At 53.4% G+C, this 15,511-nt stretch overlaps 1 protein-coding gene across 2 annotated transcripts in view; it reads right to left on the bottom strand.

Annotated features, from left to right (window-relative positions):
- The window catches only part of SEMA4D (semaphorin 4D), a 45,311-nt gene that overhangs the window by 9,654 nt on the left and 20,146 nt on the right, over positions 1-15,511 (bottom strand). Inside the window, exons 12-14 of one of the 2 annotated variants that reach the window (XM_023516243.1) lie at positions 10,293-10,472; positions 9,696-9,735; positions 5,914-6,123 (exon numbers count right to left, since the gene is read on the bottom strand). In XM_023516243.1, coding sequence (XP_023372011.1) covers positions 5,914-6,123; positions 9,696-9,735; positions 10,293-10,472 — 430 coding nt within the window. Of the gene's footprint in view, positions 1-5,913; positions 6,124-7,294; positions 8,765-9,695; positions 9,740-10,292; positions 10,473-15,511 lie in introns of those variants that run through there. The other variant, XM_023516242.1, reaches the window with a different exon arrangement.

The raw sequence follows: 15,511 nt of genomic DNA, 5'->3' as shown, positions 1-15,511 counted from the left end.
AGAGAGAGGGAAAGTGAGAGTTAAAGTCCATCTGCAGGGCCACCCAACTGGCACTGCCCCTTCGTGAGTACAGGAAGCTCTGCAAGCCCATGGACACTCTGCTAGGAGAGAGTGTCCTTTTTCCCATCTCCCAGTGTGGCCCTCCGAAACCATCACACAATTCTGTCTGGGCCAAAGTCCTGGGTCCCACCACAACCATCCATCGTATCACCTCAAGAGAATGGCCAGGCTCGGGTGGCTCCCCCCAGTCCCCCTGCAAGCTTCTGGAGGTGGGGGGATGCTGCAGTGGCTGAGTAGCTGCGAACCTGGACATGCCACAGGTTTCCCAGAATCAAGTCAGTGGACATTGGTCCTTGTCTCACCCTCAAAGGTAGGAAACTGTCCTGGCTGAGAAGGGTCCAGAGTAGAGAGTCCCAGGGCCCCCCTGGCTTTATGCCCTCAACACAACAAGGGCCAGGCTGATCAACCCCCACAACTCTCTACTCAAGAGACCTGGGAGGCCCTGGGGGCCCCAGGCTCCAGCACCTGCCGTGGGTGGCTGCCCTTTGATCCCAGTTGGTTTAACAGTTCAGACTTCCGATGCCACAGATAAAACACAAAAGGCCATCCCAAATCTGAAGGGCTGGCGCTACTTTTCAGGAGCCATTATTAGCTCTGAAAATGACACAGGCCTCATATTGCCACCGAAAGATAGTCCTGGTGGAGAAAGACCCCACTTTGGTTAAAAAATTATATAGATCTATTTCGGTATGTGCATGTCAGTACACGTGCGTAGCCTGTCCTGTGCGTGCACATGTACACACACACACACATCACCACACACCTCGGCTGACGCATGCTCACAGATGCCCCGCACACCACAGCTGGTTTCGTGCAGGTGCTAGGGTGGATTTTTGCCTATCTGCATTATTCCAACTGGCCCAGGAGGAGCACAGGGTCATTAATTCAGGGGCACAGCGTGACCATATGCTAACTTAGCTCTTCCTCTAGCTCAAATTCCTTTTCTCCCCTTATCAGCACAGGTGCTCCTGGACATATGAGAGGGTCCTGTCCCAATAAACCCACTGTTAAGATGAAAATACCCTAAATTGAAAATGCATTTAATACACCTACGTATTGAACCTCATAGCTTAACCCAGCCTACCTGAAACACGCTCAGAGTTGTGCAACATCGATTAATGCAAAGCCTGTTTTGTAACAAGTTGTGAGATGTCTCAAGTCATTGGAGACTCTACTGAAAGTGCAGGAAGAAGGAGCTGTGTGGGCACCTAGAGGGCGCTTTCCACTCAATGCAAGTGGCTTTGGCTAAGATGCCAATTTGCAAATGAAAGGCAGCAAGTTGTTTGCAGAATCAATCTAGATTCTAAAACATTTCCTCACCATGCTCAGGCCTCAGGCACTGTGAATGGAAGTTGGGTGCGCGACGTGTTTTTAGACAGAAAGACGCCACACGCAAGCACACATATGCTCACACTGGCATGGACATACAGTCTCCACTGGGAAAATCAGGAAATGAGAGGAAATGGGTGGGCCTCGGAGTCACAGAGTTTGGGGGCAGCCCTGGGTGGCGATGTATAAAACTACAGGAGTGTTTTATCCATCACAGCATGCACTGTGGGATGGCTTGGTAAAGCCAGCCCTACAATGTCACAGGCCTGGTAGGTACCACTTGGGGACTGCGCAGAGAAGTGACCAAGAAGGGTTAGTTCCAGCACCTTTGGGGACCCAGGGGAGCAACTGGGGCCAGACGTGCTGCCGCATGAGACACTGAACAGGGCTGAATCCCGGAAGTGGTGAAAGCTCCCTGCACTGGACCAGCATCAGCTCATGGGACAAGTTTAGAAGGAAAAAAGTCAACACATGCCTCAGTTTGAGCTGGTCTGAGGGGGCAGTGTGCTGTGGCAGGAGGGGCCTCCATGAGGCCAGACCCATGACCCCCACAGGGGCCAGGGTTGCAGGGAGCAGGGACTATTCTTGCTCACCTTCCCCCTAGACAGCAGGTGCCCGTAAGGAAGAGATAGCTGCTAGGTGCAGACTGAGAACTTGCCAGGCCAAGGGGCAGGAAGGCTAGTTCTAGTGGGCTGTTCCCCAGGTGCTGTGTGCCAGAGAAGCACATCCTACAGGATGGGGGGACAGGGCAGCAGCCAGAAAGGGCCTGGAGAGCTGTTTTTGGGACCCAGGCCCACCGCCTCCCCTACCGGCTGCCTCCAGCATGCCCTGCCCTCTCACCCACATGTGTGCCATGTGTGCATGTGTATCGTGTATATGGTGCATGTGCTACTATGCGAGGTGGGGGGTGGTGGTGGTGTGTTTCTCCCAGTCACTTGCAGTTGTCAGTGTGATGAAACATGAGGAACATGAACTTGCTAGTGAAGCAACATGGAGCTGAGACAGCAAACTCAGGTGTGGGCTAATGTGGTGTGGCACTGCTGTGCCACAGCTGTGGGCGTGCTCAAGGCAGTGTCCCTCCCATGCAGGTGCACGCTGCGGGGCAGGAGTGCACTTCAAGCTGCTCCCGGTCCCCCAGGACTCAAGAGCAGCTGGCAAGTGGCTCCCATGGGCAATGTCAGGCCGTGGAGGCCCTGAGGACCTCTCGTCTCTGAGCTCAGAGGGCCGTGGGGGTTCTGGTCCATGGCCAATCTTGCCCTTCCAACTGCCAAGCTTAGGGGACGCAGTGGCTGCCTGAAGCTACAACCAGCATCATCTCATGGAGGTGCTACAGAAGGGATATTCCCACTGTGACACCCCAAGCTACTATAACTTCCTCTTTCAGGACCTTGCTATCCCCACCCACCCCAGTAGACCTGTGCCAATGGCATCAATGATCCTCCCACCTCATCCTACAACCCACATGAGGAACCCACTGAGACAATTTCACTTCCCAGAGGCAAGTGCTGCGCAGACCAGAGATGAAACCCAGTGAAGGGTAGGGTGACCAGACGTCCTGCTTTTGGCAGGACAGTCCCACTTTTTAACAATTTGTCCTGTGTCCCCGGCGTTTTAAAAAAGTCCCGATGTTTGGAAAGAATGCACGAACGGGCGGGAGAACAGGAAGGGAATATACAGTCTTCGGCTGCCATGTGGCTATTTCACCAGGATATGAGTTTTATATTATTTTTGTTAATTTTATAATGTTAAACTGTAATAATAACAAATAATTGTTGAGAAGTGATTATCGAGAACTGCTTACAAAAGTTTGCATTGTTGTCAGGCCCCGCCCCCGCCCCCTTCCACCCCCCACCCACCATGTTGTCCCGCTTTACAAATGCTAAAATCTGGTCACCCTACTGAAGGGTGACCCATCTCCCTCCATAGCTCCTGCACAGGCCCACAGGCACAGCCCGTCCCTCCCTCAGATGGGCAGCCAGGTACATGCTCTGGGCATGGGACCTGGGGGGCCTAACCCACACTGCTGGGCCTCAAGCTCTCTCTCTGCATGTCCCCTGGGACGCCGGTCTCTCCACCCACCAGGAGCCAAAGCAGCTTGCTGCTTGCCTTCTCATCCACCTATGCCAGCCTGTCCACCACAGCTCAGCCCCACCATGGGAAACACTCTGACTGCACAGCCCCTCTCACCTTCTCTGCACATGATACCAGCCCCTTGTCCCTGGTATCCTTCCCCTTGCTGCCCCTCCCTCTGCACATACCACCGGGGCATTTCCCTGTGTGGACTTACTCCGATCCCCTCTCAAGAAGGGTGTTGGCCTTGGAGGGGTTCTACCTCTCCCAGATGGATGAGCATACCAAGTCACCTTCTGACCCCCAGCTAAAAACACATAAGGGAGGTGGGGAAGTCTCCTGGGTGACAGGCAGGTCCTGGGGGAAGCTGGACAGGGAGCCAACACAGGGGGAGGCCCAGCCCCCAAGTGCAAGCCTGACTACTGGCCTCCCTTCCATCAGCTCCCTCCCCTCCCAGAGACTGAAAGGCTGCCCCAAGACACAGGGTCACCCAGCAGAGCTATGCGTGCCAGGAAGCGGCACATAGAACTAAAGATGCCACGCATGTCCTCTCTTTAAGTCTCATATTCCAAAAATAAATACTTTGCTAGGCCTTTAATCAGATAGCTTCCAAACTACCATAACTACCATGAAAGCAGCCATTTTAGGAAAGAGAAAAACCCAGGTTGAGGTTCCAAACCAACCCTGCCCTGGTCTGGGAACCACAGAGAGGGAAGCCCCCACCCATGCTGCCAGAGTCACACTGCAGTCCTTGTACCCTGGGCCTCATCTAGAATAATTCAACTACTCCTTTGTCAGGGACAGTTCCAAGGTAGCAGAACACAGTACAGGGCACCCACCTTCCCAAAAAAGCCTTTGAGACTTTCAGCCACATGGTGGCCTCTGCTGCAGGGTACACGGTCTACAGACCCTGACTCAACCCCGGAGGCAACTCAGGGCAAATTCAGAACCATGGCTCCTCTGCGCTCACCACAGGCTGTGCCTGCCCTGAAAAGGGCATAAGTTGCCCCTTCCTCTAAGCAGGTCCTTCCCTGGGGCCTCACAATCCTCCTAGGTTGTGTCTTCAATGGGGAAAGAAAAGGGCCCAGATGCGGTCAAACACTTCTGGAGAGAAATTAACCCCATCCCAGGCCTGCAAAGGGCCCCACTGCTATGAAAGACTTTTCTGGCCTGCCTGCTCCAAGGTAAATACCTGCTGAGGAGCAACATTCAGCTGTGTATGTGACCACAGCAGCCCACCCGGCCCTGCCCTGTGGCTCCGACCATGCAAGCTGGCCAAAGGTCCAGCTCCATGCTCTTGCAGGTTCATAGTTCCTGTCCACTGCTCATGTCCAGTGCCAGGTGTGCAGCATTAACACAGACCACCCTGAGGCTCTCAGAGCTGAACAGGAAACAGCAGCTTAAAACTCTTAGGAGTTTCTGGAAGTTTGTTTAGAAGTTTTAAGAAAGAGATGAACTAGATCTGCTTTCCTTCCTCCTTGTATTCCTCCTACCCCAGGCAGGCTGCCATGTGCCACTCCTTTTCTTTCTATATCACCTGATCATTCAGGTGACCACACACCAATGCCACTGGGAGGTGCCTAGAGCCCAGGATCCACCTGAAGAATGTTTTTGGCCACCCCCATCTTTCCAAAGTAGAGATCTCATCTGAATGATTTTCCAATCCAGGGCAAATGCCTCTTGTGTCCCCAGGGAGTACCCTAGACTCTCAATCTTTTCTGCTTTTAAACATCATAAAATAAGTTATTAGAACAACTCTTGTTCTGGAAGCTCTGAATTTTTTTTTTGACCCTGTCACTCAGGCTGAAGTGCAGTGGTGTAACGAGAGCTCACTGCATCTTCAAATGCCTAAGCTCAAGTGAGCCTCCCAGCTCAGCCTCCCAAAGTGCTAGGATTATAGACGAGATACTGCACCCAGCTGGAAGTTTTTTTAAATTTTAAAAATTTTCCAAATGCCACACGTTACCCTCCAAATTGTTAGCAGAAATAGGAGCAAAATCCTATATACCATGGGCTGGCAAACTGGGACCTCTGGGCCCAATCTAGCTCACTGTCAATTTTTATAAATAAAGTTTTATTAGCACATGGCCCTACCCACTCATTATAAACCACCTCTGGCAGCTTTCACAGCAGAGCAGCAGAGCAGAGTTGCCATGACAAAGAGCCCATGGCCCACAAAGCCTAAAATACTTAACAGTTGCCTTTTTAAGCAAAAATTTGGCTGACCCATGTTACTTACTAGGAGCAGCTTCATGTTTCTTACAGTTTCCCTTGAGAATGACCCACAATGAAAGCATGAAACAGCTCAACCCAGGGCCACAGCTAGGACAGCTGTGGATTATAAAGACAGAGTGAGAAGACTGGCGGCCATGGGGGAGGTCCCAACAGCCTGCCTGCCCCTGGAAGGAGACAGAGATAGATAGGGCATAAGGCACACACAGTGCCCTGACTTACCCGTGGCCTGGCAGAAGAGGTGGAAGGTCCCCAGCGAATGCACCTGCTGTGCCTGGTCACTCAGGAAGGGTGGCAGCAAGGAGACCCGCGAGCTGCTCTCAGGCCCCGTGCCTGAGGCCGGCCAGAGACTCCGGGGAGAAGAAGATGAATCAGGGCCCAGACAGGACAGGGAGGAGGAGCCAGGAGGAAGGAAAGGCTTAGAAGATGAAGCTGCGAGACAGAGGACAGAAAAGAGAGGGCACTGAGGAAGAAGTCCAAGGGTACATCACAGGTGAAGAAGGCGAGACACAGCAGGAAACGGACATGTGGGGTGGAAGAGAAAAGAGCCTGGCCATGCAGGGAAGCGGCAGGAAGCACAGCCGCCTCGCCAGCCACAGGGCACAGGTGCTGCACGGCCTCCGCTAAGGAACATCCTGCCCAAATCAAGGATAGACGCTTCTCATTTATTTGGGTACTTTCCAAATGTATACAATTCAAAGTAGAAAAATAAAAACAAGGTAAATCTTATAAAACACAAATGTTCACACCAGAATGGTCAAATCATATCATGCTGGAAGACGAGACTGTCGACACAGGCACACAAAAATCCAGAGTTTATTGCTCTTTGCCATGGGAAAAAAAGTCTCTTCTCAATGGGTATTTACAAAGCAGGGAGATGGAGTGTAAAATTAGCAAATGTTGAGATCGTACCACCCGTTCACATCTTTAAAACAGTGGCCAGTGGAGCAGGTCAGGAACAGCAGCTGTGTGCTTGCGGGTACGTGGTCACAGCCCTTGGCCAACAGCCCTGTCCACAGAGGCCCAGCTCAGTAGGTACAGCTCAGTTAGGTTGCTGGGAAAGTCTGGGCAGGCAGTGGGCATAGAATTGAAGCAAAAAGAGACGGGAATGCTCAGAAAACCAAAGGCATCCTGTGAAGGTTCCATCTGTCTGACAGGAGGTCTTGACTGGCAGCCATGGGCACTGATTGGGCCACACCTCTCCTCTCAGCTCTCAGGCCCCCCAACAACACCCCCCTCCACTCCCCGGGCTCTGGGCTGCCCAGGCCACCTTCCTTCACTCAAACCCGCCTCACAGGCATGGGACAGACCTCTTCAAGAGAATAAAAAGAGAAGGCAAAAAAAAAAAAAAAAAAAAAGCACAGAAAAAAAAAGAATGTGTCTGAAAATGATACTTTTCTCGAGGAATAAAGTTAAAAGGAAAAAAGAAGGTGAGTGTGCTCAAGAGATGATTTTGGTCTACATTTCTAAAAGCAGAAAAAACACATTTAGCAAAAGTAAGTTTATCCCTGAGAATCTTAAGCAACATAAACTATATTTTATCCCAATATATAACAAAATCTAGAAGATGCACATCTTCTTCTAAATATTAAAACATCTGATTCAGTAATTAAAAAAAAAATGATCTACAACATGAACACAATCAAAGCAAAATTCTAAAATAATAATTAAGTGGAAGAAAAGGTTCGTGCCAATCTGGACAACAGGCAATAAGTTACCAATCTGATAAACTAAAATGTCATTTCCAATCTGGAATGAATTATCTTTTAGTGGCTGCTGTGAGGAGGGGAGCCGAAGGGGTGTTCATCTCAGCCGGGAGGGGGGGTCAAATCATCTTCCCCCACTACAAAAAGGGCTCAGGTAAACCCGCACCACTGCCCACAGGACTCCGTAAAGCACTCCGACCGACCGTGGGATGTGATGCTTGTCATTTTCCAAAAGGACAAAGAGAAACCAAGTCACAGGCTCAACCCAAGAGAAAACAGACAGAGGACTGAGGCTGGCTGCTCGACACGGGGTAACCTATGCAGTGCTACACAAGACTCGGCTACCAAACGGGAGAGTCACAAAACCCCCTAGCATGGACGTGTCACAGCCGAGGCGCGGGTGGGGATGCCTGGCCGGCCTCAGTCTCCATCCGCATCTGAGTCTGCGAACTTCAGCTCGCACTTGACATCAAATGGCCTGTCCCTGGCAGAGAGGTCGTCGATCCTCTGCGAGTCCTCCCTGTCTGTGGGGACTTTGCTGGTGATAGTATCCTGCTCTGTCTCATAGCCGGTGTCTTGGGCTGGCTTGGGCTGCTCCCCATTCTGCTGGGAGAAGCTTCCCGGCTCCACCAATGTCTCCTTCAGGCTCTGCTCGCGGTCACAACAATCCGACTTGGGCTTCTTCTTCCCAAAGAGCAGAGCAGAGCGGAATTTTAAACAGTGTCCGGGCAGGTAGCCCTGGTAACAGTTATAGAGAAAGAGGCAGAGGAAGAAGACGAAGAAGAGGAGGAAGAGGGACATGAGGAGGCGGTTATCGCTGGAGCTGAGGTACATGGTCTTCTCGGGGAGGGGATGGGGAGCCGTGTTGATCACGATCTTTGTTTCACAGGACATGCTGGTGGGCGTGGGCCTGGGGGCAGGGGTGACGGGCCTGGGTGCAGGGGTGACGGCCCTGGGGGAGCTGACTTCCACAGCTGGGGTCGGAGGAGGGGAGCCTGGGATGGATGCTGCCAACACTTTGGGGACAATCCAGCTGCCTTCCGTCTGAACAGCTGGCAAGGTGGGCAGCTCGGGTCGTGGCAGGATGTGCTTCACCTCCAGGACGTGCTTGGCGACCACCCGGGAGACCATCTTATTCCTGACCTGCTCCTCCGACAGGCACAGGTACACCCCACTGTCTCCCTCCGACAGGTTGAAGATGAGCAAGTTTTTTCCGTCCACGAGACCATACTTGGGGCTCTCGACCTTCAGCACGCTGTTCTGGAATTTCCAGAACACCTGGGCCAGGTTGGACTTCTGGAAGCATTTCAGTTCCACTGTGCTGCCGTACTTGAAAAAGTGCTGCCGGCAACTCTCTTTAGTTTTATCTGGAACATCAAAATAAACGTGCACAGCATCAACAACCCTGTTCATACCTAACTTCTTTTAAAAATAGGTTAATACCCACAAGATGACATAAGAGTTTCACCCACTGGAACAACATGGACTCTTCCAGAGCAACTAAGGAAATAAAGACATGCGTGAGAAAAAGCAAAGAGATGAGCTATGGATGGCAGCCCACTGGGACAAAGAAAGTGGAGGCGGCTCGGAGCAGCAGAAATCCCGTGTCTCACCCTCACATCCTGGAAGAAATGCACCAGGTGGGGGAGCCTAGGCAGAGAGGCCAGTTCGTGTCTGGTGGCAGCACTTGGAGGCAAATGTGTAACACTCCTGTTAGAGGTTCTGAGAGAAGTCGCCCTTTCCATGCACCACAGCCCCCTCCTACAAGTGTCATAATCTGATGACAGCTGTCTTACAGGGACTGGAGGGCACAGAAGCCAGGGGCACGACTGTCTATACACCATGACCTTTAGCCACTGGTGAGGATGGGACATTGGGCCTGATTCCATCCGTCCTCTCATCAGTGTCAGACGGTTACCGATGGTGGGAACATCAGGTGGGGACCTGAGGGAAACGCCAGCCCAGTTCCTCAACTGCCTGCGGACCAATCTCTCAGGGCTCCCTTCTTCCCAGTTAGGGTGGGTCTAGGTTTTGCTTCATGAGCCCCAAGCTGAGCAGAAGAGCCAGCGGACAGTTTTGGATGGGGAGGGCGCCCAGGAAACACACTCTGTGTGGTGCTCCGAGATCTTCTGCAGTGAGAGGCAGGAAGACCACAGGGCCTGCTACCTGACACGTGGCCTCTCTTCTGAGAGGGGAAAGAAAAAGGCACACAATGACACAGAACTAAAGCACCAGGGAATGAATGGTTGCGAGACCTCGCTGCCCCCACGGGAACTGGGAGGAGGAGGAGCCACTCACCCGGGCAGCTGGAGACATCGCCACTCATCTCCTGGATCAACTGGCTGGAAGACAACCGCACACATTACTACTCACCCCTGCACACATGACACGTGCACACACGCAGCACCACACACGTTACTTACCCGGACACGTTTTACACACACACACACACACACACACACACGGCACTGCACACATTACTCACCTGCATGCACACACACAGCACCACACATGTTACTCACCCGGACACACACGACACCTGCGGCACCACACATGTTACTCACCTAAACATATTACACACACACACACACACACACGGCACTGTACATGTTACCTGCACACACGCGGCACCCACATACGTTACCCACACACACATGCACTTATACACGTTACACACACACACACGGCACTGTACACATTACACACACACACACACACACACACACACACACACGGCACCTGCACACTTTACTCACCTGCACACACACGCCCCTGAACACTTTACCCACACATGTCACTCACCCGCACGCCCCTGAACACTTTACCCACACGTCACTCACCTGCACACATGCGGCATCACACATATTACTCACCCGGACACACACAGCACCCCACCCCGTACCTGCTGGGGTCCTCAGTCTCTTGCAAGGTGACACAGGCATCTGTCTGACGGCTCCAGGCACAGTAGGGGTCCCGTGCTAGCACGCAGTCAGCGCAGGTGCTGTGCTCCCCACAGAAGGCCAGGGGGACCTGGACCACACCCAGGTTGGAGCCGGCATAGATGAACCTCTTGCCCTGTACATGTAGACAGAGAAGAGAACTGGTGTCAGGCAAATAGTCATAGCCCAGCAGGGCTCTGAGCTTCCTCCCCGCCTGAGGGGAACATCTTCAGGGATGGGAGCAGGACCTCCCCAAGTCAGAACCAGGGCAAGCTGGACAAAACCTCAGGTGAATGCAGGTTAGCGCTTGCATTCACTTGAGCAGAATCGCATGCTCAGTTAGGGCTCACTGGGCCTTGGGTCTGAATCCCTCCCTCCCGTCTGGGCACCTACCACCCCGGCCCACCCTGCTGGCAGAACACTGCCCTGCACATATTTCTTCTGGGGCAGGAGACTGCTCAGTGCCCTGAGTCCTTGCCCGGGAGCGGGTGCACTGGCTTAACGCTCTCGGCCACCCTCATCGTCTCACTGCAGGTGCGATGAGGACTCAGGGCACCACCACCAACCTCATCCCCCAGCCAGCACGGAAGTGCCCATGGACAGAGTCCTTGGCCTCAGCAGGGGCCTGACACAGGGGGGGACTCCAGGTAGATGCTGTATAAAGGACAAACAGAATAACGGGAGAGACACCTCTCACTTTCCACATACCTATGTGTGTGAGGGAGGAACACACAGACAGGAGCGCAGCCGCCCAGCCCTGTGTGGCCACATTCAGAGTGGGGAACAGACTGATTCTCCCCCTCTGGAATGTCCTGTCTACAATGGCTCTGGCTTCAGGTCCATCCCCTCAGCCCGCCAGCACTGGCAGTGTCCAACTCAGAAAAATCACCATGGTCAATTGTTTTTAAACTAAGTTCAGCAGGAGAAAAGGTGCCCCACACTGTACCCTCCTGAAGCTCAGGGCATGCAACAGGTTGTGGGGTGGCACAACAAACCCTCTTACTCTGCTTGGAAGAATCTGTCTCACCTCAGTATCCCAGAAAAACCTCTTGGTTAACATCACAAGATACCCAAATTTACATACAACTTAGTATTTGAGTCAGATGAAGCACAACCTTCATCTTCAAGGGCACATTCTGAACCAAAATCAGGGTTTGGCTGAAGGTTATAGTCCCTGCCACTGACCCAGACCCACAGGCTCACGAATCCAAAGGCCCCAGGTCATAGACCAGGCTGCATGGGTACAGATGCATGAGAGAAAGCCTTCTCTCCCCCCTGCCGCCACAGTGGATGGAATCTGTAACTCCATAAATGGCAGAAGGAACCTGGCCCAGTGCTGCCCCATCCACATCAGTGGAAACCCAAGTAAATGAAGCCACACACATACCACATTCATGGAAAGGATCAAGGGTCATGTGTTCCATGGCTTGTGGAGGTGTGGAAATGTTTCCTGCTGACAAAGCCTATGCCAGGTACCTTCAAAGGGTCCCCAGCCAAGGAAACATTTGCAAGGCAGTGTGAACACTCATGCACAGAAGAACGGGTGTCACTGGGTGGCCAAGGGGAGCCCACCTGACCCTTCGCCCCAGCTAGAGGCAGGCAGCAGCCGTGAAAAGCTGAGAGGGCTGTGGGGGCCAGTTTCTGGGGCTGCAACCCTTCCTGACAGCCGGAGACTCAGCTACTACCTCTGCTTGTCCTGAACAAAGCCAGCGGGAGCCCAAGTGACACAGCTGTGACAGCAGAACACGCCTCTCAGTTTCCAATGGGTAAGCATGGAAGGGAAGAAAGAAAGGGGAATTCTCCACTAGGACAGCCAGCACAGAGTGAAGCGGGCAGGGCTGCTGGCAGCTGTGAACACAGGTGGGCCAAAGGAGAACAGGGTGTTCCCGCAGCTTCCAAGTCCCTCCCCCACGTAAACAGAGGTGACTGTGGGTTTTCACACTGCCCCCAAGAGGAGGGGCTCACTCTGCCCTCACACAACCCCACCCCTGGTGCACAATACACAGGAAAAGACGGTGCCCGAGGTCACCACACCAGCACTGCATCATGGGGATGCCACATCCCCAGCAGGCACCCTCTCAGGTGCTCCCCCCAGACCTCTGACCCGTGATCCTCAGGAGAAAACATATGACAGGCCACAGATGTCTGACTGGTCATGTCCGGGAGTGCCAGGCTCACAGGATGCAGGGATGGACTGAGACACAGAGGAGACGTGATGCCTAAATGCAACAAGTGATCCTGGAGGAGCCGAGAAGGTCATAGGTGGCTGGGAAAGGGTGGGGAACCAGGCACTGGGCTCCAGATGGCACAGGTGCCCAGGATGGCGCCTCAGCTCAGATGAGTGCACCTGGCTACAAGAGAAGTGACACCCTCTCGGAACATCCTACCTCTTCTGTAAACCTAGAATTATTTCAAGGAAAGAGAAAATCAAGCCTCACTGGGCACCATGCAGCCTCAGTGAGGCACCTGAGAGCCAGTTCGACCATCCAAGACTCTGTCTCCCACCTCCCCTTCCCCTAGCCTGGTGACTGTCTCTGCCAGTGAGTGTATGTGCAGGGCCGGAGCCACACGGGGGTGACGGTGGACAAGGCCAGAGTCGAACGAGCTGCCAAGCTCCTCCCCTCCCCTCTGCCACCCTGGCTATATGCCACTATCAGCAAGAGTCCTGGCAAAAATGCAGCCACAGCCAACTCTCTGGGCTCAGCCAACCATCAAAGCATGCCTGCTGCATACTCCACAGGACGGACGGAGGCAGGGACTAAAGGGGGTGTCTGCACACCTGTGTTCACAGCAGCACTATTCACAATAGCCACAAAGGTGGGACCAACCCAGGTGTCCTTTGAGGGACCAACAGACATGCAACATGTGGTCTGTCCATATGAGCAACACCATTCAGCCCTAAAAGGAAGGAAATTCCAACCTGCTACAAAGAGATGACCCCTGAGGACATTATGTTAAGTGAAAATAAGCAAGTCACAAAAGGACAAATGTTGTGTGATTTCACTGAGAGGAGAAACCTACTGCAGTCACAACCACAGAGACAGAAGGCAGGATGGTGGGTGCCCAGGGCTGTGGGGGGTGGGGTGGGCGGGGAGTGACTGCTCAGGGAGCTGAGCATCTCCCTGGGAAGGTGAAGGGGGCTCTGGAGATGAGTCACCCAGCAAGGTTGTTCTCATCACCACTGAGTTGAACAAATTAGGGGTAAGAGAGTAAATGTCAGGCGATGTATTTTCACTGCAATAAAAAGCAAAGACACACACCTGTCATTAGGGGACATGACACAGGGAGGGTGTAGTGTCGGCTCCTTCTCTGTTCACTGATTGCCCTGGGAGAGGCTGATGGGGGTGGAGGGCAGGGAATAGTCTTTTTACCACTGAGCAGCATCCTCCTGCTGCCATGGCTGTGCAGCTGGGAGTTCCAAATCCACCTGGGGCCCTCCCCGGTCCTAGGGGAAGTTACAGAACTCCCAGCATGCAGGTTGTGTTCCCACCTCTTCCAGGCAACTGCGCGGGGTGGCCAGGCAAGACCAGCAAGGCTTCCCCAAACCCACCAAGTCTTTCTCCTGGGCCTGGGGCTCCCTGTCTGACAGCTGCCTGGTGTGGCCAGGCAACTGGGTTCCGGCTGAGCACAGGACTGACCTGTCACTAACTCCCTCTTACACAGGAACTCCCTTCCCTACCTCCTTCCACTTTGTGGGTCAGGGCCTATGTGCCCTGGAGACCTCTTCCTGCCTGGGTCCCTGAGTGACCATGTGGAACAGAGCCTCATTCTCAGATGTCCATACCAGGGGTGCAAACATTACTCTGGTTTTGGAGGCCTCATGGGTGCCTGCTCTAGTCTGGCATCAACAATGAGGTTGGGGTGGGGCTGGGGGAACAGCTGAAACTCCCACCCTTCAAATCACCAGGGCTTCCAGAATGTTCTAGAGACTGACAGGCAAAACCAGCACAGACACCAAGTACCCGGCAGCTTATAGCTCACTCAAGCTATTTCATTTCCATTCAGAACCAAGGAGGAAACACACTACAGGAGAAGAGGGGAGACAACCGCATAACAGGAGTTTGCAGGAAGCTTATGGACACAGATAAGGGTCAAGATTCTCAAGGGATGCCTGCAAATATGTGCCAGCCCCAAAGGGTGGCCCTGTTATTGCTCAGTTGGAAGGGCATCCCTTCTCTGCCCACTGCCTGGGGACCGACCAGCAGCTGGCTACGGGAGGCAGCCCTCCGAGGGGCCAGTGTGGGTATCTACCTAGCCCTGCCAAGGGCTTCTCAGGAGTTGTGCAGGTTAAACCAGAGATTCTCAGCCACAGAAAAAGGCGGGATGACAGCCCCAGGCTGACATGCTAAAGGAAGGCTTTAGAAACGTTGTAGGGAGGAGAGGCTTAGTGATAGATAGCCTGGGCATTGGGGTCTTGGCAGTCCCAGGGCAGGCACCAGAAATTGTAAACATGGCCAAAGGACCATGAGCTTAGCAGGTCACAGTGTGGGGCCCTCAGACCCAGCTGGGGCAATCCCCAGCCAAAATAAGGTATCCCAGTCACAGGGCAGCACCCTCCCTAGGCCGGCTGCCTCTCACCAGTGTGCCCTCAGCAGGACAGCTCTTGGAAGAGGGGCCACCACTCATGCGAGCACTATCCAGTCTACCTCCCTCCACCACAGGCTCTCTGGGGTCCTGCAGAGCCAAGCCTGTTCTTAGCACTCTACAGGGCTCATGTGACCTTCACAGCCACCCAGTGATGAGATGCCTCACCCCACTGTCCCAGTGAGGACACTGAGGCACCCAGGACAAGGATGACCTGCTCAGCCACAAATGGTGCAGCTGGGGAGTTGGACCAGCCTGTGCTCTGCTGTGTTCTCTCACTAGTAGTGACATTTCCCAAGGTCACTGTGCCCCTGGGATGGGTAGCAAACTCTGGCCTGGGGGCCAAAGCCAATCCCCTGGCCATTTCTATACAGCTGGCCAATCAAGAATGGGTTTTACAGTTTTAAGTGGTTGAAAAAAGCATGAATAGGCTCAGCGCCTATAGCTCAACCGGCTAAGGCGCCAGCCACGTACACCTAAGGTGGCGGGTTCGAATCCCCGCCAAAACAACAATGACGGCTGCAACCAAAAAATAGCCGGGCGTTGTGGCGGGCGCCTGTGGTCCCAGCTACTTGGGAGGCGGAGGCAGGA

This window comes from Otolemur garnettii, unplaced genomic scaffold, assembly GCF_000181295.1.
Source record: "Otolemur garnettii isolate 467f Iridium unplaced genomic scaffold, OtoGar3 scaffold00088, whole genome shotgun sequence".
Classification (NCBI taxonomy): Eukaryota; Metazoa; Chordata; class Mammalia; order Primates; family Galagidae; genus Otolemur; species Otolemur garnettii.
Note: the sequence above shows the minus strand (reverse complement) of the source record. Positions and strands in the feature narration are given on the sequence as shown.